The sequence below is a fragment of the Nelumbo lutea genome, chromosome 7 (genome assembly GCF_056320005.1).
Source record: "Nelumbo lutea isolate HS-2025 chromosome 7, American lotus-T2T, whole genome shotgun sequence".
In the NCBI taxonomy this organism is placed as follows: domain Eukaryota; kingdom Viridiplantae; phylum Streptophyta; class Magnoliopsida; order Proteales; family Nelumbonaceae; genus Nelumbo; species Nelumbo lutea.
The window spans coordinates 30,390,284-30,414,141 of record NC_142690.1 but is presented as its reverse complement, the minus strand read 5'-3'; the positions used below and the strand labels follow the sequence as shown (position 1 = coordinate 30,414,141).

General features: G+C 34.9%; 1 protein-coding gene across 5 annotated transcripts; it reads left to right on the top strand.

The window, feature by feature from the left end:
* The first annotated feature begins 4,760 nt into the window (after positions 1-4,760).
* LOC148845949 (protein IQ-DOMAIN 13-like) lies at positions 4,761-15,238 on the top strand. 5 transcript variants are annotated; one of them, XM_088953449.1, is made up of 7 exons: positions 4,761-5,023; positions 5,307-5,408; positions 6,435-6,513; positions 6,830-7,246; positions 12,212-12,439; positions 12,804-12,935; positions 14,404-15,238. In XM_088953449.1, the coding sequence occupies exons 3-7, from the start codon at positions 6,439-6,441 to the stop codon at positions 15,043-15,045; spliced, it is 1,494 nt and encodes a 497-aa protein (XP_088809575.1). In that variant the 5' UTR covers positions 4,761-5,023; positions 5,307-5,408; positions 6,435-6,438; the 3' UTR covers positions 15,046-15,238. The 5 variants fall into 5 exon arrangements, with proteins under 5 accessions (XP_088809575.1, XP_088809577.1, XP_088809579.1 ...); XM_088953451.1 differs by having other exon boundaries at positions 4,772-5,023; positions 5,252-5,408; XM_088953453.1 differs by having other exon boundaries at positions 4,792-5,023; positions 5,314-5,408.
* The last annotated feature ends 8,620 nt before the right edge of the window (positions 15,239-23,858 follow it).

The following is a 23,858-nucleotide window of genomic DNA, read 5'->3' as shown; positions in this document are numbered from 1 at the left end:
TTTGGGACCAATTTTCAAGAAAAAACACCCATGCTTCCAAGATCCGTTTTTCACAAAAAAACGCTTTTGCCATGTAGGCAATGAGCAACACTATACTGTTTGGTAAGGTGATTTTCATTACCATTTTTCTTGTATGTGCTTACAGATAAACACCACATAGGATACACATCAATCAACCATTGGGTGATACGATTCACCGATGCTAATCAGCTGAAGCAAACAATGAGACACACGGACATTTGTTGAAATGCCTATGTATATCCAACGTGGCACCGTTTGCCACAGTTCTAAACATCCCCCAAGTAAGTAGCTTGAAGGCGCTCGATCACATTCACATTGTTGACTGATAATTAAATCATTTTGAAGCAGCATGGGCTATGTTGAAAGATAAAATCCATTAGTGGGCCCATCTATCTAGGAATTAGAAGGAGAAAAAGAAAGGCTGCTACTTGAAATCTTTAGGCACAAGTATGTACTATCTAATTGAATCGGTAAGAGTCTTTGTAAATGCCCGTGTGTCTTTTGAATTGAGAGTTACGTCTTTCAAGGTCTCCGTCTCCCTCCAAGTAGACAGAATTCACATTACGTCATATTTGGGATAGTAACATTTACCAAGGAGTCTTTCCCAAAATCACCAATGGTTTTGGCTTTCTCTTTCCTAATCTTCAAGATACTCTCCTTTGAGCCTTGGACACTGATCTGTCTATCAATAATCACCTTAATAAAGAGATTCTTCTTCCATTCATCCCTATCTAAAACATCCAAAGATTTTGATTTTCAATGAAGACGTTGAGCCCAGAACCAACGAGTTGGCAAAACTACTGAACGGCTGAGGAAATTGAGGAGAGATTGGAGATGTAGAAATGGCCTAAGAGAAGTTCAAAGAAGGATCATCTGAAAGATTTAGAAGTCAACCAATGTAGGCATAAATTCTGCAGATCGCTAGAGAACACGATTAAGGTGGTGTTTGGTAACACTTTTCAGACTTCAAAAGATTGTTTTTCAGATATTATGGACGTTTGGAATCTGGTCTGAATATGTGTCTGAAACTCCATTTCATATCTGAAATCGAAAGACAACCCCTTAATGCGGTCAGATGCATTTTCAGACCGTGTTAAAAGACAAAAAATAGGTCTCAACTTTGAACGTCCTCCCTTGCAGGTGCAATTCCGGGAATAGCTGGGATCGACCGATAGAAGAAAACTGACTGGAGCTACCGCTGCAGTTCCCCACAACCATCTGTTCGGTGATAAGAGGAAGAAGACGAACAACAAGTCTGGGCATTTAGAAGAAGAAGAAGAATAAGAAGAAGAAGGGGAGAGAGGGGAAATAAAGAGAGAGTTTAGAGGGAGAATAACCGGAGAGAGGACAGGGGGAATTCCACCACCCCTGTTCGGCCTTTGCAACGAGAATGATGATCAACAGTCCCCAAAACCGATCCGCTTCAGCTTCGAATGTCCTCCTCTTCCAGGTTCGATTCCGGGAAGAGCAAACTGGTGTTGCTGGGATCGGTCGATGGAAGTAAACTGGCTGGAACTACTGCCGCAATTCCCCGCCGCTCTCTGTTCGGTGATAAGAGGAAGAAGATGAACAACAGATCTGGGCGTTTGGAGGAAGAAGAAGAAGAAGAAGGGGAGAGAGGGGAAATAGAGAGAGAGAGAGAGAGTTTAGAGGGAAAATAACCAGAGAGTTTAGAGGGGGAATAGGAATACCGCAACCCCTGTTCGTCCTTTGCAACAAGAACGATGATGAACAGTGCCCAAAAGGCCGAAACCGATTAATTATTTTTTATTATTCATTCGTTATCTTTATTAAATTTAATTGTGTTATTTTATAATTATTAATTTTTAATTAGTAATTATTTTAAATTTTATTTGTGTAAATTACTAACTATTAATTATTTTTATTACTTAATAATTATTTTTTTAATTTTAATTGTGTTATTTTTTAATTATTAATTATTTTAATTTTTTCTAAGTATTAATTACCTTAATATTTTTTATTAGTCATCAGTTATTTTTAATAATTTTAAATGTGTTATTTATTATTTTTTCTTTATATTATTTTGAATTTCATAAATTATTTAATATAAAATAGTAGAAATTGAACTCAAAATTATCAAATAGTCTGCTTTAGGGGTAAAATGGTAAAATTATCAAATTTCAGATGCCGAATGACTATCCAACACAAACAACATTATCTATTCAGAACATCTAAAAAATAGAAAAGCATCATAGCTCTTTTCAGATTTTAAACACTTTTAATATATTTTTAACTTTTCAGATTTATCAAACGCCACCTAAGAGCAGTATAAGTTTATACCTTTGTAGTCCTAACCTCTTTGAGAAATTTATGATCTATTCTCCCTTACAAATTTTTATTGGTTTTCTAAATGTATCATCTAAAATCTTCCTTCTACTACAACACTATCCCTTTGAATTGTAATAAATTCCCTCACTTATCATTGTTTCCAGTTGTACAAACTCATACAAATTTATAAGATGGAATGCATAATAAAACCCCAGATTCTAATTTCAATGGCTGAATTTGGCGGTTCGAATCAAGAATTTCCAATAGTCTCGACCATTTAGGGGAATGCCCTTGAATTGATAAGCGCCAACTTCACAACCTACTAACCCCTGTAGTTAACCTGGACCGTCCAATTAATTATCCACTACGTGACAACCCACTACATTTGGGCTTTCCAAGGTTAATCTGAGCCATCCAATGAATAACATGTGACAACCCACTTCCACTTGTGTCCTGTATGTGATGGAGCATGGGCCCTCCTCAAGAGTGTAGATTAATTTATGCACCATGTGACAACTCACTTATTCCTTGAATGAGGTGGAGCATGGACCCTCAGCAAGTTAATCTGGACCGTTCAATTGATTATGCATTGTGTGAACCCACTTATTCCCTGTGTATGCGGTGGAGTATGGGCCCTCCACAAGTCAATATAAACCTTCCAATTGATCAGTCAGAGTTTGATAAAGGCAGAAAAAGAACAAGGTACCCTGCATTTTGGGGATAGTGATAGGTATCCTGAATTTTCAATTGCAACACTTGAATATCCTGAAATTTTAAAAATTGACACTTAGGTCCATTTCTTAGTATTCCGTTAATTAAACATTACATAATGTCAAAAACACCCTTCTCGTATATTTTTAAGATCATTTTTAGGTAATCGAACGTCTCACCATGATGACGTTCTCACATGGATAGTAAATTATATATTCAAATTTTCTGACGATGATATTCTTTGGTGATGATTTTACTTCGTATAATGGTCTCAAAAATACACGAGAAGGGTACTTTGAACAATATATAATGTTTAATTGACGGAATACTAACTGATGGACCCAAGTGTTTATTTTTGAGAGTTTAAAATACTCAAGTGATAGGTATCCTGAATTTTCAATTGCAACACTTGAATATCTTGAAATTTCAAAAATTGACACTTAGGTCCATTTCTTAGTATTCCGTTAGTTAAACATTACATAATGTCAAAAACACCCTTCTCGTATATTTTTAAGATCATTTTTAGGTAATCGAACATCTCACCATGACGACGTTCTCACATGGATAGTAAATTACATATTCAAATTTTCTGATGATGATATTCTTTGGTGATGATTTTACTTCGTATAATGGTCTCAAAAATACACGAGAAGGGTACTTTGAACAATATATAATGTTTAATTGACGGAATACTAACTGATGGACCCAAGTGTTTATTTTTGAGAGTTCAAGGTACTCAAGTGATAGGTATCCTGAATTTTCAATTGCAACACTTGAATATCTTGAAATTTCAAAATTTGACACTTAGGTCCATTTCTTAGTATTCCGTTAGTTAAACATTACATAATGTCAAAAACACCCTTCTCGTATATTTCTAAGATCATTTTTAGGTAATCGAACATCTCACCATGATGACATTCTCACATGGATAGTAAATTACATATTCAAATTTTCTGATGATGATATTCTTTGGTGATGATTTTACTTCGTATAATGGTCTCAAAAATATACGAGAAGGGTACTTTGAACAATATATAATGTTTAATTGACGGAATACTAACTGATGGACCCAAGTGTTTATTTTTGAGAGTTCAAGGTACTCAAATGTTGCAATTGAAAGTTCAAGATACTTATCTATCACTGTCCCCGAAGTACAGATACCTATCTATCACTATCCCCAATGTACAGATACCTATCTATAATTTACCCAAAGAACAAATATATTACATCTTTTATTTATCTATTAATCTACACTTTTTTCGGACTCTTGATTCATCAAAAATGCATAAGTAAGGATTCAACAGCCTGGAACAATGTAGAACCACCTACCTCTCTCTCTCTCTCTCTCTCTTTATTACTGAATACTACTAGTATATATACAACATATACTTTACACCCAGCTTAAGTTTTTAGAATTAATTTGATCCAAAGGCTGAGAACACATGGCTCCAATTGAGTGCCATGGCCCGACAGACACACATCCATCAATTGGGTTCAGCCTAAGTAACCAGTTTTCTTGGTAGTTGCCCAAAAGTTCCCAACAATGGTTTAAATATCAATATCCTCCTAACATTAGAATGCTATTTTAATCAAAAGAGAGCGACCTAACTGTTTTTTAAACTGGCATTCCTGTTTGGAAGCAGGCTTTCTGCTCAAGTAAAGTTGGTTGGGGGTCATGGAGTGAAAAAGCGGCCACCACCCCATCATCAAAATAAAAGAAAACTTGTAAATTTACCCTCATAAAAATGTCAGGAAGGAGGATTCAAAACTAAATTTGATTGTTGCAGAGAGGAAGAAGATTCAAAGCTCCAGAGACTAGAGACTAGAGTCTAGAGAGAAGGAAAAGGAAGAAAAACTAATGTTAAAAGGAAATGAAGGAAAAATGCAGTTGGTATAGGAAGGGAGACTGGGCAGAGAAAGAAGACTAGTAACATCTTTCCTTTCTCTCCTTTTTGCACAACAACAGCTTTTGAAAGAACTGAAGCTTTGAAGGTCGGCCCAGGTATTAATTCTCCCTTTTAATTCCATCTTTTTGTTCTTTCTTAATTTTATCAGATGAGATATCTTGAGAGTTCTCTCCTTAGAATTTGCTTTTTATGGTTCTTATCTTAGAAAGGAAAAGAAAAAAAAAAAACTCTTAGCATGCAAAGTTTGGAGAAATAATAAACTTCTTTTCTTGCTTCACCAATTGTGGAAATCTTACTAACTCTTATCCTGATCAAAATTTCAGATTTTTTATAAGCTGAATAATATATACTCATCCCTCTTCCTCTTCTATAAGGAAGGACTCAGATTGTGACAGGTTAAAGAGCCAAGTTCATCACCTTTCTCTCCTTCAGTTCAAGAATTCCAAGATGAAAGGACCTGAAGCCTGAATTTTAGTCAAGGTACTAATTCTTTCAGAAAATACGATACTCATTTCTTAATTGTGCCTATATTCATCCCTTCATTGTGTGGAGACACTCATTAATGGTGTTCAATACAGAGCTGAAAAGCAATAACTGATTGATTTATCAAGTTTTTTCAACCCCCCTCCCCCCCCAATTGGAAACCCATAGCCGCAGATGGGCAGAATTTTAACGGACACTGTCGAAAACTCGAAATAGAGAAGGCTATCTCATAAGTCTTTAACCCCTTTTTAGTGGTTGAAATGGGAGAAACCTTCGATCCCATGATTGTAGTTTAGTTCATCAACTGATTTGTCCACAAGTTGTGAAATTTGGTCCAATTCGGTCCAATACGAGTCCATTACAAATGGACTAGGCCCAATCCAATCATGAATAATTTGAACCCAATTCAATGTCTGGTTTATCCAATCTGTTGAAATTGGCTTTAATTTAGATTTGTTGCAATCGGAGCCTGGTACATTGACACCTGTATTTTTATATATCTTCTATGATGGAACGGATATCAGTTCAATGATTCAACTTGACCCAATCCAATATAAATACATTATGGATGGACCAGGTTTAATCCAATCCAATAAATATTTTGGACCATTGAGTCTGGACTGGTCCAATTTAACATTGTTTTGGTCCATCCAATCCTGTCTAAATTGATTTTGATTTGGACGGGGTCCAGCCCCATTAACACCCCTAATTGTACGCATGGAAGTTGCATGGATATTCTATTTTAGATTTATCAGCTTTAAATTTATACCAATAGATGTGATGAAAGGTGTCTTGTACTGAAGGGACAAATTACAAGCAAAAGTTGAGGCAAAAGGAAGAAACAAATAATTAATGGATCTTTATTCTTACAGGAATTTTCTTTTATACAAAAAAAAAAAAACCCAAACAAGTTAAAGTTTGTGTGTTTTCTGTTTGTTCTTTTCTTCTTGGTTTTTGTGAAGCCATAACTAGGTAATGTATTTTTTTTTTTTTTTTTGGTTTCTAATTTTTATCTAATGATAGGAGCATGGGGAAGAAAGGAAGTTGGTTTTCTGCAATCAAGAGAGCTCTATTACCACACCCTAAAGAGAAGGTAGCCAATGTAAGTAGTTACCTCATTCAATTATTAGGGCTTTGAGTTCAAATCAGCCCTTCACAAGACTACGCCCCACACCCCTGCCGTGTATTGGAAACATCTCTAGATGATGACATTATCATTTCTGGTATTATCATTGAGAAATGTTTCTAATACAGGAAGGAATACTGTGGGACGTTATGGGGCACAGTCTTGTGGGGGCTGATTTGATCTCTAGGGCTTTGGTTCATCTATTTCCTTTTAATCACCTTAAGGCTAAACCTGCATGAGTTATTGCATTCAATTTGGGGACTAATATTTTCATTATGATGATTGAGCACAGGGATCAGAGAAACTAAGTGTGAAGGAAAAGAAGAAGTGGGGAATACGGAAGTTAAAGCATGGAGATGGCAGTTCATTCATTCCTCTCCATAGAAAACCTAGCAGCATTGAGAAAATACTGGGAGATGCCGAAAGAGAAAAGAAAAAGATGCATCCAGTGTCTTCCCATCAACAACAAAAGGTTCAACCTTCCATGCACGGAATGTCTTCCAACCAACAGCAAAAGGTTCAACCTTCTATACCTCTCATGCATCCAACATCTTCCCATCAACAGCAGAAACTTCTCTCTTCCATGCCTCCTATGGCTTCCAGGGTTGCAGTTAATCACCATAAAGAAGTTCAACGCAAAGCAGCACGCCCTCCAAACAATTTCAACACTTCAGCTATAAAGATCCAAGCAGCCTTTAGAGGTTACATGGTAATCTAATGCCCCCATATTTTAAGGATTACTTGAATTAACTCACCTGGGAAGGTGAATATATGATTTCCATAAAAATTGTGCATACTACATGTATATATCATGGTTTTTGAACCGTCGTTGACCCGGACAGTCGGACCGTTTGGCCCGGGAATCGTCTAGGCAATCGGTTCCATTTTACCCCAAACCTGATCCCTATCCAAAAACTATTGAATCCGTTAACGATCCATTGACTTGGATGATCAAACTGCCGACCGTTCAATGGTTTTTGGCCATTTTTTATTTTTATCTTTTTATTTTTGTTATCAAAACGGGCCATCCGTTCGAACTGGACGACCGAACCGTCGACCAGAAAATCAGTGGCCAGAATGGTTCTATTTTTAAAACCATGGTATATATAACCATTCCTTTCTGTTTTATGCCATAACCATTGTTAAATTATCTACACCTAAATCATTTTTTACTACTTTGACCCATAGCCCTTCTAACCCCCTTCAACTTGCAAATAGATCAATTTTTCTCACGGACACTATTGGTGGTCTTCTATGCACATGACCAAAACATCTTAGTCTACTTTCTTTCATTTTATCACTTATTAGAGTTATTCTTAAGTTTTCTCCAATATCTTGGTTTTTTATCATTTCTTTTCTAATTTTTTCACTCATACATTTCAACATATGCATTTATGCTATAGATATATTGTGTCTCGACTGTCCAACATTTTATTCCACACAAAACATATTTGGCCTTTTAACTAGTTTTATAAAAATTTCCTTTCAACTTAAGTGGCACCCATATATTACATAAGACTCTAAATGCACCTCTCCATTTTGACCATCCCACTCTAATTCTATGGGCAACATCTTCCTTAGTCTCTACCTTGCCATCAATTATTGAACCAAGGTACCAAAAAAGATCACCTTGCATTATCTTTTGATAATTTAATCTCCAACCCCAAGTGTATCCTCATTTACATTCCAATTATTATTAAAATTACATATCATATATCCTATTTTAGTCATACTTATTTTAAAAGTGATTATGTCTAGAGTATTTGTCTATAAACTTAATTTTGCATTTAATCCTTCAATTTCATCAAAAACAATATCATTAACAATAACATGCACCATGGAACCTCATCTTGGATGTGTTTTACAAATACAAGATTTAAAATATGGATACAAAATGCTTCATATTAGGTGTATCAAGCATATCGTACCCATATTGGTTTACACAAGGATTAAAATATTGATATGCCTAATACCCAAAATTAGGGTATTCGTGTGTCTCTATATGATTGACATCCACTTTTTATTTCTTTTTTATTTTACTTTATTAAAGTTAAAGGGGTTCCATTTGTCATCCCAAAGTTTCAAAACTCTTGTGTATCTATGTATCCATGTGTATATAGGTGCATCAATATAGATACGATATGCCTAATGCAAGGGTATATCACATTGATATTTTAATCTTTTGGTGCATCAAGATATGCATGGATACACCGATAAATAGATTCAAAAGTTTTACAACTCTAGGACAATAGATGGCATCCCTCTAATGTTAATAAAATAAAAAAAGGAATGCCGATCATATTAATATGATCACCAATACCCAACTTTAGGTATTGGGCATATCAATATTCTAGCCCTTGTGGAAATAAATAAGGGTAAGTGCTAATTTTTTGCGAAGATCCATCATAATTGCAAAATTTGATGTCTCTCCCACAAGTATTCCAACCAATGTTTTGAGAACCAAACCGGTCATAGACCTAGAGAAGGGAGAGGTTCAACCAAGGTCAAACTATGATGATATATATAGGTCAAATAAATACTATATTTAATATATATTATAACTTTAATATACTTAAATATGGTGTATGGATGGTAAGTTCTTTAATTTGTAAAGCAAATAACTAGAGTTCAAGTTTCTTAATTTATATTTTCTTTAAAATACATGCATAATAAAGTAATATGTACAACAAAGAGTCATTAATTAAACAATATATGAAGATAAGAGGTCATGGGTTCAAATCTTATTAAACACATTTTAAAATTTCAATTGATTAAAGATCCAGGCGTTTCATAAAACCAAGACTGTTTCATTGGTTTTCCAATTAAACTGGTTAATCAGTTGGTTTTCATCGGTTTTTTAGTGAAAGTGGTTATTGGGGTAAGACTAAACCAGCCAAGGTCCTAGGTCATGACTCAATCAATCTAACGAACTGGTCCTATATGATTTTCCAATTACTAGTTCTAACATTGGTTATTGCAGCCTCATACATATCCTTAATTAGATCTATATACCTATTAGGAAATCCTTTCTTTTCTAAGGCTCATCAAATTATTTCTCTAGTGACCATATCATATGCTTTCTCTAGATCAATAAGAACCATATGGAGATCTCTCTTCTTCTCTCTAAGCTTTTCTATCAATTGTCTCAAAATATAAATAGCTTCCATGGTTGATCTCGTTGGCATAAACCCAAAATGGTTTTCTAATATATTTGTTTCATGGCATAACCTTTGCTCAATTATTCTCTCACAAAATTTCGTAGTGTAGCTCATAAGTTTAAACCCCCCCCCCCAATAGTTATTACAATTTTATATATCACCTTTGTTCTTTAATATTAGCACCATGCTCTTTCTTCAATCCTATTAAATACCTTAATTAGTCATAATAAACCTCCCCCTTCCATACCTTTCCATTCATCTATTAGAATACGATTTAGTTCTAATGTCTTTTCCTTCTTTATCTTATTTAGCACCTTTTCACTTTAGTAATTTACAAAGGTACATGTTATTTCTAACACCATTAGTAATTACTACAACTAATATCTCCTCTACAAATGCCCTTTACATGTTTATTTAATAATTTTGCAAATTGTTTTTCTATATTTCCTTGATTTCCTCGTCTTTTACTAAGACTTATTTTATCTTCCCCTTTAATACACAATATGGTTTAAATCTTTACCTATCCTTTCTCTCATTTTTACTAGTTTTTATCTTTTTTTCCTTTAGTGTCTAGTTTTTTTTAACCTAGTGCTCATTGTATGTCTTAAATCTAAGTTCACTTACATTCTCTTTAACTTCCTCTCGTGAGGTTCGACATTTTCCCAAAATTTCCTTATTTTTAAATGTTTGTCAATCTTTATAACTTACTCTTTTTAATCTAATTATATTTTGAACATCTTCATTGAAATTGGATTTGGTACTCACAACGTTCGCACAGTCCCTTGCAACTGTGCATAATATTTTCCCATGAAAATAAACATACAACTATGGAGATGTATTCCCAATGCACGGTTGTAAAAGACTGTGAGCACAATGTAAGAACGGTTCTATGAGGACCGAATCCGAACTCATCTTCATTCCACCACCAATTTTTTAACACTTTTTCATTTCCTTCTAAATCTTTCTAAAACATCCTTTGCTACCTTTTTTATACAATTTTCCATTTTAAGCCATATATCATTAGTCTTTTCATCTAAATCCCATTTTCTGTTTATTATGAACCTATCTCTAAATTGTGTTAATTTTTCTCTTTTTAGATTCTCCCACCTAACTTTCCGACACTTATTGTACCCCTATTTCTCTTTAATTGACTAATGCACACATCTACCACCACTAATCTATGTTGTATGGTTAAGCTTGCCCTTGTGATAACTTTGAAATCCTTAAACATCATTCACTTTATTCTCCTAGTAAGAAAAATATCTATTTAATTTCATTTAAATTTGATCCACTTTTAAATTGTATTAAGTATTCATCCTTCTTTTGGAAAAATGTGTTTACAATTTCCATGTCAAAAGCTACTTTAAATTCTAGGATTGTATTCCTATTTCGTTCCTCTCCCTAAACCCAAATCCTCCATGCATATATCATGCCATGCACTTCTTTTTCCAACATGTCTATTTAAGTGTCCACTTATAAATACCCTCTTTTCATTTGGAATTTCTTGGATTAATCCTTTCAATGTTTTTTAAAATTATTTTAATGTTTTCTTCTAAGGACTAACTATGTTAATGATTCTTAACCTAAATCAAGTCTAACTAAAATTATTCTATTGTTAATTGTTTTAATATTTACAATTTCATTTTTAGATCTTACCTACTTTTATCTCTACTTAATTTCTATTATTTACTTCTTTAATTTGTCATAATGCATAGCCATTCCATAGTCTTTCATATTAGTGTTTCTAAAATTCAAGTGGCTACATGAAATCATGTTTCTTCAACTTGCTTCTTTACACACCCTTTCAAGAAGAATTTAGGAACTCATGTGAATTTAACACCACAAGGGAGTATTATTGTAGCAAGTCGCTTCTGGAGACCGTCCTAGCATACTCTTGCCCATTTGACACTATACTCAAGTAAAGGTGTAATGGGTAGCTTCTAGTGAATGCCCTAGCATTAGCATGAGAATACATAACATGAGAGTTTGACAAGTTTAGTGTATGTTGCCAATTTGATGCAACCCTCCTTTGTTCGAGCTTAGGACCAATAGTGTAAGACATGATACTAGGACTTTAACTAATAACCCCCCCCCCTTTCTGAATTTTGATAAACGCCACTTCATTGATTATCACTTTTATGATATAAGTTGATTGGTTACAAGTTTTTACAATATCATGTCTTTCCGGTATCATAGTCAAGCCCATATATATGAGTATACCATAACATAACATGTGTGTATGTGCACGTGCGTACAATGCCAGGTCCCCAAATTAAATGGGGGTTTGATATTTGAAGTTGAAGGAGCACATACCTTAATATTGTGTTTATAGGTAGTATATATTTCTATTCAAATAGAAAGATGTGTTGAACAATGACATTTACATATGGGTGTATATGTATGATATATTGATGCATGGTCATGTTTTAATAATGTGAAGAGTCATAATGCGCTAGGGCATGAACCATGGACTATACATCACCATTTCAAACTGAACTTCGCTCATTGTAATATAGGCTAGGAGGAGCTACCGTGCTCTAAAGGGTCTAGTGAGGCTACAGAGAGTGATGCAAGGGCAAAGCGTGAGGCGGCAGACCATAAACGCCATGAAGTTCATGCAACTCCTAGTGAGAATCCAAACACAAATACAGTCACGGAGGATTCAGATGCTGGAAATCCAAAAGCAAAATTTTGACAAGAGTGATAAAGAAGTAGAGAGCATCTTGGGCAAGTGGACTCAACCAGTAAGTTCTTAAGATTGACTGATTGTCTTGGTGCCTGTTTGGGAGGGATGAGTTGAACATTCAGCTAAGCTAGATCAGTTGCATTGAGGTGAATCGGGTAAGCTATCTAGAGAAACTAAAACAGATAGCCCAAAAACATGACTGACTGACAGCTGATTTAGGTTTTCCAGATTTTTCACCAAAAATAGCTTAAAGGTTGTCTGTGTAGGCCCACCTCGAAAAGCTGGAAAATGCTACGCTTCATCCCTCCCAAACAGGCAATTATTTTTATGAGATTCCTTCAACCATCTTCCAATGTTGGCTAATTTTTACACTACAAACATCAATCAGTTAAATTTCTAATTTAGCCATTTTTTTACTATAGTCTGAGATAGGACACCAAGAGGAATGGGATGATAGCTTGCTCACAAAGGAGGAAATAGAAGCAAGGTTGCAAAGAAAGGTGGAGGCTGTCATAAAAAGAGAGAGGGCTTTGGCCTATGCATATTCACACCAGGTAACAATCTCATGCACATAGTTCTATCCATAAAAACATGGTACTATTGAGGACAAAATTCTGAACATGAACTTTTGGTTTAGGACTAGCCCACTATAGACCTTTTTTTATTGTTTGGTCTTCTGATATAAATTCCAAATTAGGTTGGAGATTAGACATATTTCATTGATGGATCTGTTGTGTATTTGAAGTGTAAACACAGATGTGGTCTAGAAAAAGGATCTAAGAACCTACAGCTGCAAATAATATCCATTTATCCAAATTCAAATTTCAATATAATTCAATCCGGTTAAGGGTAATCTGATTTGATCCCTTTATAATTGGATAAAAAATAGATCCACCTACCCAATCTGATATAATCCTATTTTGTTTCAATAGAATATATATGTGTATATGTATACTTAAATTTATATTCTATCTATTAGTAAAATTGATTTGAATGTTTTCGTGCATTTTTACTAAAGAGTCATTGATTCATGTTTCATAAAATTATTATTCATGACATATATACAATATGAGTCATTTTTAGATCCTTTTATTAATATATAATTTTTTGATTTTTTTAGTTTAATTTAGAGTCATTTAGTAGAACAACCCCTATACTTTCACAAATTCACATGATTGTTTATTCTAAAAGTACCCATAACACTTCTTCATATAGAAAATAAAATTGACCAAATAGAGTGATTGCTCGTGTTTTATTAGGGGCAAAATGGTGTTTTGAATTTATTTTATTTTGATTAAATTTATTCAAATGAACATTAGAGTCAAAACTACCATTTTTCACTATTATATAATGGAAGGTCCATTAATTAAGTTGATTGCAAACTATAGGGGGTGTTCTAGTAAATTAAAAACTATGAAGTAGGTTATAGTAAATACATGAAAACTATAGGGGGTGTTTTAGTAAACGACCCTTTTATTTTATTAGTATTGTTCAATATCTGATAAAAATCCAAACTCATTTTGAATAATCTGACAGATAAGATTTGATTCAAACCTGAATATAAACAAAACAAATTTGGATATATACCTCTCCTCGTATCCCTTTGGATCCATTAATTTGCAGCCCTACCTACCATGACTTGTGGGTCTTGTGTCAAAATCTCAAGGCCTCAACTCAATAGTTTTTTTTATCTATGATATAGTCCTGGACTCATTGGTGGAATATAATAATGTACATTATTTTCAAACTGCCATTGACCTGGACGGTCAGACCATTCGACCCGGGAACCATCTAGGTAACTCGTTCCATTTTACCCCAAACCTAGTCCCTGGCCAAAAATCATTGAATCGGTCAACGACCCATTGACCCGGGCGGTCAAATCATCGACCCATTCAACGATTTTTTGCCTTTTTTATTTTTAATTATTTTTTCTTGTTATGACCCATTAACCCGGTGGCCAAAATGGTTCCGCTTCTTGGTCATTTTTTAAAACCATGATAATGTATGTTTTTCATTGAACAGTTATGGAAGGCTACTCCTAAATCAGCTCAAACAGCATTTATGGAGATTAGATCAGGAGGATACCCTTGGTGGTGGAACTGGCTAGAACGACAACTTCAAGGTCGTCACTCAGAAAGACAGGCCATTCATGCAAAGAATGAACTAACTCCATCCAATCCCATTATGGAGCTCAATCCACAGCCTCCATCCCATACACCAGCTCTGTCAAGCCGAGCAGCATACACAAACAGCTCCACCCTAGTAAAGCATGCAAAACCAATAAGAAACAGTACTACAGCTGAGTTGCCAAAGGATGTTCCATTAATGAGGGATGATGAGAGCCTAACAAGCTGCCCTCCATTTTCCATGCCAAATTACATGGCACCAACAGCTTCTGCCAAAGCTAAAGTCAGATCTCAGAGCACTCCCAAGGGACGACCACTAGTGAATACTCCAAGTCAAGAGCTAAAGAAAAGGTTCTCTTTTCCTTTAAACCAAAGCATCGGGTCTTTGAGGTGGAACAAGGGCTCTATATTCTCCAGCAAGGATTCCAGCTCCCAGAGGATAACAGGGAAGCATATGTCTATGCAGTCAATAAGTAATTTAAGTGTGGAATCCTCCATTTCTTTGCCTATTGGAATAGGAAGGAAGTCATTCGAGTGAACAAACTGTGTGATTTTTTTTCTTTGGTTTTCTTTGTTCTTCTTTATAACTGGATGGGGTGTTTGATTAATATGTTTTAACTGAACCCTTATATTCTTATTATTACTTAAACTAGAAAAAAAAAATAAAGCAACCATATAGGAAATGATAATTGGATATGAAGATCATCATATGACACATATGTATTGATGTATTTCCCTTGTTTTATTGCTTGTAGAGCTTGATCACATTGTCTCCCTAAGCATTAACAGTTTGGCAATGGACTAGGTGATTTTAAGCTGTGGTTCCTAGCTATTCCACCTAAAATTTGAATAACAACACCAAATGGTTGAAGCCCAAGACTTCCCTCGGGAAGGTTTTCGGATGGTTGAGCTGCTGATTAGGTGCCCGATCGGGCCTTAGCCCATCAGGAAGGCTTTTGATTTGAATGAGTTGTAGATTTTCTAAGTTTAAAAGAGTTTCAATCTTTCAAGGCAAACCCATTTCAGTAGGACATATCACTTTAAGTTTGACACTACCAAGATAGTTAATAAGTCAAGCCTTGAAAAGCTACTTGCATTAATTACTTTTTTGTTAACTACAATTTGTTTTTAGAATTTTAGAATTGGCATAGAAAAGATTATACTTCGGAAAAAAAAGAATTAAGGCCTCATTCGCTTTTCGGTAAGTTATTTACCCAGGTAAATGCAATTTCCTATGTAAGTTTTTCTTGGAAAACACTTACCCGAGTAAGTGCATTTACCCATGTTCTTTTATTTTCTAGGTAAATATGGTAATGACCATTTTAGTCATAAAAATCCATTATTAAAAGGGCATTTTTGTCCCATTCATGTGCTAGCAACTTTCCCCCTAGGTGAGAAAGTTATTTACCCACCTAGGAGATGGGTATCACTTACCCGGGTAAGTAATACCCAAAAAAATAAACTCTCTCTGGTCCCCACATAAATCTGAAAAATGAACATGGAATTCTTGGTCAATGGGAACCAAAATCCCATTGACCAATTTTCCCCATCTCAAAATCCAAAAAAAAAGAACACCCCCTAAACTTCAAGTTTTGGAATACCTCCTAGTTCTCTTGTATTAATAAATTACCGTTTTCTTATGAGCTTAGAAAAACCCATCATCCTATACTTGTTACTTTAGCTTAATGTGGTTTATGCAAACTATAACTTGCTACATAAGAAGCATTGTAAGCCTTTAAGAATATTGATCCAAAGAATTGTGCTAGATTATTTTAAACAAACAAATGGCCACATGAAAAGATGGTAACTCCTAGGCATTATAAATTACATTGAAGAAAAAGTTCTATCTTTAGATCAAACAATTCTACAATAATAACTTGATCAAATACCATTGTAACAATAAATTAACCAATTTGCCTTTACACATATACAACAACCAACATCGTAGGTCATGTACAACCCCAGCAATGAATTAGCAAAAATGACCTATACATGAGTTAACCAGAATGCTTCTATAATTTGACATAAATAATTTAAACAATACATGACAAGTTACACAAAGAATACAGTAAGATTAAGTTAAATAACACATTTCAAACCATAACAGACAATACCATACAAATATTATCCATAACTTACATAGACTTGAAACACTACAACAAGTTAAGTTTATATATAGGGGGGATTTCTTAGTGCACAAGGAATATCCATCACTATATGACAATTTTAAGCTGAAATTCACATAAACTGTTGGTGTCTATATCTATATATTAAAATGGAATGGTATGATGTGGAATCTTTTTTTTTCTCCTTTTTTTGATTTTTGATATTTTTAATTCCACATCATCTTTAAGATTTCACCTTTCATCATTAATTATCTTTCTATTTCCTCATTAACTCCTTGTGATTATCTCTTCATTAATCATGGCGTTAACTCTCTCTCATCTCAATAATTCCCATTAAATTGCTTAAAATCCATTAACTATTTCTTCTTTTTATTTTGAATTTCTTTTTTTCCTTTGATAAAATGGATAATAAACTAAACAAACTTTGCTTAGGGATGATCATTTTAACCTGGCTCAAGCCTAGGCCTACATCATGCCCACAAATTTCATGGTTGAGGTTGGGCCTAATATTTCAAGCCTAGCTTAAGCCCAACCCAGCTTGCAAACAAAAAAAGTTTAAATTTAAATTAATAAAAAATATCATAAATAGTTAAATCACCAAAAATTAATGCTTGGGTTGGACACAGAGGCTTCTTTTGCTTTAATTTCACCTAACAAAGCCTATGCATCACACAATTCCCAACTTCCCAATTAGAAATTTATATAGATACGCACATACTCATTGTTGTTCCATGCCATATAAAAAAACAATTATCATTGAGTGCCACCAATTGTTGATATTCCAACAATTTAAATGCCAAGAGTTCTCACCCTCCTATACGTTTGTTAGGAGAGAGAGAGAGAGAGAGAGAGAGAGAGAGAGAGGGGCAAGAGAATTCTAAGACCTAGGTAGAGATGTCAATCTAACCTGCCCCCACCCCCAGTTGGAGTGGGGTTTTTAACTGTTGACCAGCTTTGGGGAAACCTAAAGTTATGGTGATTAGGGGTGGGGTGGGGTGGGGTGGTATGTGTCCACCCTAGCCCCAACCCTAAACCACCCCTATTGCAAGGCATAAAAATATTAGATGAATTTACCAAAAAAAAAAGAACATAGTCAAGTTTCAACCCTTTATGACAATAACTCATCAAAACAACATAATATACTTTATAATATATATTATATTAAGAAAAATTGAAGTAGAAGCCAGAACTCAAAAGGTGGGGATAGGGCAAATTCGAAAATCCCCATTCCATGAAGGGGTAAGGATGGGATTAGGATTTATATCCCCATCAAGGTATACAGTGGGGACAGGGTGGGATAGATAAGTTTGAGGTTGGTATCAACTTGACCCATGTTCATTTATGCTCCTACTTCAATTTTATGGACTCCTTATGTTTCAATTTTTATTAAATCATGTGCATCACATAGGTCCTGGCTATTAGAATATGATGGTTATCGTCTAGCAATATATTATATATAGATAACCAAACTCTTCCCTCTCTTGCTCTAGCTTGAAGTCTAAACCCTTTACAATTTTTTTCCACTTCTCTATTATGCTTGTTGAAAGGATGAGAGATCCATCATATGGATGGCCAATCCCTATAGGTAGGTTGGGCAAAATTTCAAAAATTTCTCTCTTCCATCTGAAAATCACATTCTCAGTTTTAGAAAAACTACATTTTTCAATGATCAATCTTGAACCAAGAACCGAACCAGATCTGAAACCAAAAGGTAGGAGAGGGATATGCCTGATACGAAAAAATAGTATCCTCCAACAAAGGTGTTCACGCCCAAAGAATTCTCCAAAGACTGCTCCCACTGAAGATGACACAGTGTAGGGTGGAGCAGAATTAGTAGTGTTCTTCCCAAGAACTGATCCCTTCATTAAGAATTCGATGGAGACTGTGAGCATGATTTCAGATCAACCTTTCTCCAAAGGCTGATATCAAGACCCTTCTTGATTGCTCCTACAATGGAGATCGAACTGGCAGTTGGCGGCAACAGGAGGAGAATGCAGGGAGAAGATGGCGTAGTCACAATGTTTGTTGTCTTCTCTCTGTATGATCTAAGATCTGATATCTAGGGTTTTGGATGTCATGTAATGAATGATTCGCCCCCTCCTCTTTTTATAGACTTAAAAAGATCAGCTCCTAATCCCATTAGAAGTTTCCTGATTCAAATAAGGGAATCTAGACTCTCTTTAAGTGATAAGGATAAATCCTTATCTTATCTACAGATTAAATCAGCTCTCTCCTAATCTCATTAAGAGGTTTCCAAATCCAAATCTCTATTTGGATCTAAACTCTCTAAGTGGATAAGGATAAGACCCTATCCTATCTGCTGATCCAAATCCCAAATTCGCCCCTCTTTAATTAGTCTAACTAAACCGGCTTAAAATGGGCTTTAGGCCCAATAAGTCTTATGTGCTCAATGACCTTTCAAACTACTGCCCAGTTGGGCTTCTTTGTATGGCGTGGGACCCAAACATTGATCTACACATTAGCCACATGGGTTCAACCCAACCTCTGTTACAAGACCTGGTCGAATACACTGTTATGGACAGTGAACCCCTTGAGCCCATCACATGGGCTCTTAATGGGCCCAACACTTACAGTAAGTGGTCCATGGGCCAAACCACCTTATAAAAACCCAGGGACTATGCGTAGATGCAAGATTAGCCCATCATGTATTACCCTCAATGGTCTTACACTCAACCTCTCAGCCCATAATGATCAAACACTGCCCGACAAGAGAGGACATCTCCCTTGGCTGCACGGAACAGTGTTGCACTCTCTACTCACATGGATCCTGGGAATTAAAACCTTTTGCAAACAATTTGAAACCATAATATAGATGTATATCCGTATATAAATATATTTTGCAAAACAAAATCCAACGATTGAAATCGGATACCGACATTCTTGGTCTCCATTAAAGAGAGTGCATCCCTGATCATTACCTTTGTCCGACAAAGGGGCTGATCATGTCTTTATGATCACCCACTCATATGAATTCTCAGACTATCCCAACATACCCAGGTTTTGACCCCCCTAAGGATCTCACTGATTGGCATATCAAAGACCGCCCAATCCGATACCTAGTGTAGTATCATAATTGAGTTTAGGGGTCAGGTGTAACTTTCCAGTTTTGCCCATCAACCTCCAAGGTCCAGGGCAATATTGGAAATCTGGTCTTGTTCAAGGTTTCAAGTAACCTACACTGCATGTGCCTCGGATCTCACCCTGGCGGTTGAGACAAGCCACCGTAACCAACTTGGCGGCACACCAGTGTCAGCCTTAGCAGAATAAATCTCCCCAGATTTATCCAATGGCTGTGAACATTCTAAACTAACACGAGTCTCATATGTGTCCAGTTTAAGGGTATTACACAAAAACACAACATAAGAACATGAATCAAATATGTACTTTATTCATTTACAATAAATGTCATAATGTACATCATTCTGATTGAAACTAAGGGCATATACTATCTAACAGCTCCCACTTGCAATTAGGTCCAATCTGGTATAAGCCAAAGTCTCATACTTTCCATGTGTTTCTCAAACACTTTGCGTCAGTGGCTTTGTCAATGGGTTTGCTACATTCTCCGTTGATGCTTCATTCTGAATCAGGATGTCCCATCTTCCAACTATCTCCCACAGTACATTGTACTTCTTCTCGATATGCTTCGACTTTGAATGGGATCGTGGCTCCTTAGCCTGAGCAATAGCTCCATTGTTGTCACACAACAACGGGATGGGTGATGTGTTGGATGGAACTACTCCCAATTCATGAATGAACTTCTTCATCCATACGGCTTCTTTGACAGCTTCACTTGTGGCAATGTATTCGGCTTCAGTTGTGGAATCTTTAGTGGAACCCTATTTGTTGCTTTTTCAATAAACACTTATGTGAGCATTAACAATAGAACAACCAAACAAAGCAACCTTTCTCCTATCATCTTCTTCTTCTAATACTCTATTGTATTGTAGGGCATCACCATGCATCTATTAGAAAGAGGTTCAACAACACTATAAACTATTATTGATTGTTAACTTACAACTAATTAAAGGAAGTTTGACCACCATTTATTGGAAGAAAGATTGCCATATATACAATGCTAAGTGCCTTGTTATTCTTCAATTTGCGTCTTAGGTTTGGTGGTTTCTATTGCCTTACAGAGATCTAGTTTCAATTCACGTGTGTTGAATATAAATCAACATCTTTTTCTTTTGAAATAGGGATTCCATCCCCTTTGCCAGTTTTTGCTACTATTCCTCCATCTTAATTTTTCTAGCTAATTTTTATAATAGTCTCAAGGGTTTGTCCCCAACGTGTACGACTATCCATAGGCCAATGGGAATAACCACACGATCGATGAGGTATTTGCTCTATGTGGACTAGCTAGCATGCACTTACTATCAAAACCTTTTTTTTCAATTATTATATATTATTATTTTCTTATAAAAATAAAATCAGTTTTGTCTTATCTCTCTTTGAACTTGATCCACTAGAGCAATTATTTGGTTGAGAAAAAAGTCAAATACAGGGACAAGTGTCTCATCCTAAGTAAGAATAATCCCCTAACATTCTAGGAGGAAGAATAGGGCTGCTCCCTATTTTAAGAGTACCCAACATTCACTAGGGATTCTATAATAGAACTCCAAAAGTGGCGTACAAGATACACCACATTGGCATACAATATTACTCTTATTATCCATTTTAAGCAAGAGAAGAAGTTGGGTATGAAAAGTCTCCACCTGGGCTATTGAAAGAGTTTGAGCCTAGTGTCCAAACTTGGCACAAGTTCCTGGGACATCACCACCACAAAAGTCTTTCATATTGATGAGAACTTGAAAGAAGCAATTTCTTTAGGTTATCAAAAGTTCAATCTTTGAATAGCTGAGTTGCTTAAGTTTCTTTTCAAGAATCCTAGTGAGAAAAAAGATGTGACATGTCTACAACGTGGCGAGTAAGTTGTGTTTTTGTTTTTCTTTACCATTTATGACAATGATATGGTTAAATGGAAGAAAAATATCTAGTAATTTCAATGCTTAGTTGTTTACATTTAAGCTGCTAATATAATAAACATTTATAATGTTTTTTCATTGTTAACTAAAAGCACATTTGCATTATGTGTGAGGCCTTGTGTTATGCACGTGTAGAAGTAAAGGGTAAAGATATAGTTTAAGGTTATATAGTCAAATTTAACTTTTATGACTTACACCAAAACCTAGGCAAGCATCCACTTTATAATATTATAGATATAAATATCCCATCTTATATACTTATAGGCAAATCATATGCCTCTATGTCTAAATCACAACTATCTAGGAAATGAATAAAGTAATTAGAAATTTGTTCAATGTGATAACATGTTAACAAGAAAATTGGGATCTGTTTTAATAAGGAAAAAAGTTTTATATACGTGTTCCACAACAAATAAGAGGACATGAATCTAAAGTTGATCTTGCATTTAGATGTAGTCAAAAGATTTTAACAAAGTATTCTTTTGCAAGTTTGCTATGAAAATAAACCTAGACTGATCCATATTTCATAATTATAACCCAAATTTTAAGCTACATGTTTTAGGGAAATTACTTTTTTTAACAGCATAAAAATGGATTTATAAAATAGTTTAAGAAAACTATGTTAAAGATTATAAGATAAAAAAAAATGTAGTGAATTAATATAAGTACTCTAGCTTATGTGGTAAAGGGAGTGGATGTAGTTCTCACTGACATGGAATCAAATCCTTCTTCTCTCATGTTATATTTGTATTTTAGAAAACCAATAAAGTTATTTTTGAGCCACACCACTAGTAGTCCAACCCTTGTAGAAGATCCAATTAAAATAGCCAAAATATTTTTGTGACCATTTTTGAAAACATCACTAATGCTTAAAGGGCCTTGGTTACCCAAGTTACATCTCTCAAAATTTATTTTGATATATAACCAACAATTGGAAATGTTTGAAAAAGAGTAACTTGATGATATATAATCAATAATTGGAAACGTCTAAAAAAGAGTAACTTGATGAGCCTTTTTTCCCTCTTCTCAATGAGTTTTTTTTTTTTTTTCTTATAGGAGTTGTTGCTTACCCTAGGTGTTGCCCTAAGATGAGACTCTCTATTCCAGTAAATGGTTATCCTAGTAAGGTCAAAAGGTATTCCAAATTCTTTAAAAGTTTAAATCGTTTTCAAGGAAGATAGAGGATGAAGTATAATAGGAAAGGCATAGGCTAACAAGTTTCACAAAACTAAGTTTATGAAAGCTTCAATCTCCAACTAGTCAAGGCCTAAAAACTCATACTACTACAAACAAGTCATATTAGTTATTATTGTTGTTTTAGGAAAAGTCATATTAGTTATTATTGTTGTTTTAGGAAAAATCCTTCTAACCTAACAATAAATAAAGTAGAACCTAAATTATTCAAATCAGTAGACCTTACAAGTCATCATCACAACAACCAAGAGTCGACACATGTTTGTGATGATAAACAATAAATCGACTAGAAGACCAAAGTCGTTGACCAATATGAGCTATTAGTCAATTAATATAGTCCTCATAATAAGGTCAACTATAGCTTAAACATTCAACCACTTAAGATCTCAATGGGCTGGCAATCAAGTAGTCAACCAACAATTTCATAATTAAACATCAACTACTTTGGAGGAATAGTATAAGAAGAGAATTTATGTGATCAAGTTAGACCATAACAAGAAGCTAGGAAGAAGATATCAATCAACAAGTTGAATTATAGATAAAAATAGATTACATGTCCATATGGAACAAGTCCATGTTATCAAGGAACTGATTCCATAAGTAGAAAGTTCATCGCATGCCCTGGTTGGTTAAGTATACATAGTGAATGCATATTAATTCTTTCGTTGAATCGAGGATTTCAAGATATGTCCTTGTGGGAAGGGACCCTATATAGTATGGATGTCTAAACATCTAAACTCAAAAGGGAAGAAATTTTGAATGTGTGATAAACCTAAGTGGGACTATGGATGCACATTTTTGAATGGTTGCTAAAGCCCTTACCATGCCATAGCAAATTCCAAAATTACTGCTTAATGTGGACTTTCCAACCAAAGGTTTTGAATGAAGAAATAAAGCATGAGATAAATCTTCACACCATCAAAGAAATATATCTCACTTAGAGTGACTATAGATTGGAAATTAGCAATAATCATTTAACCGTTACTTTCTCCAATTCCTCAAGCAAACATGAAGCATAGAAA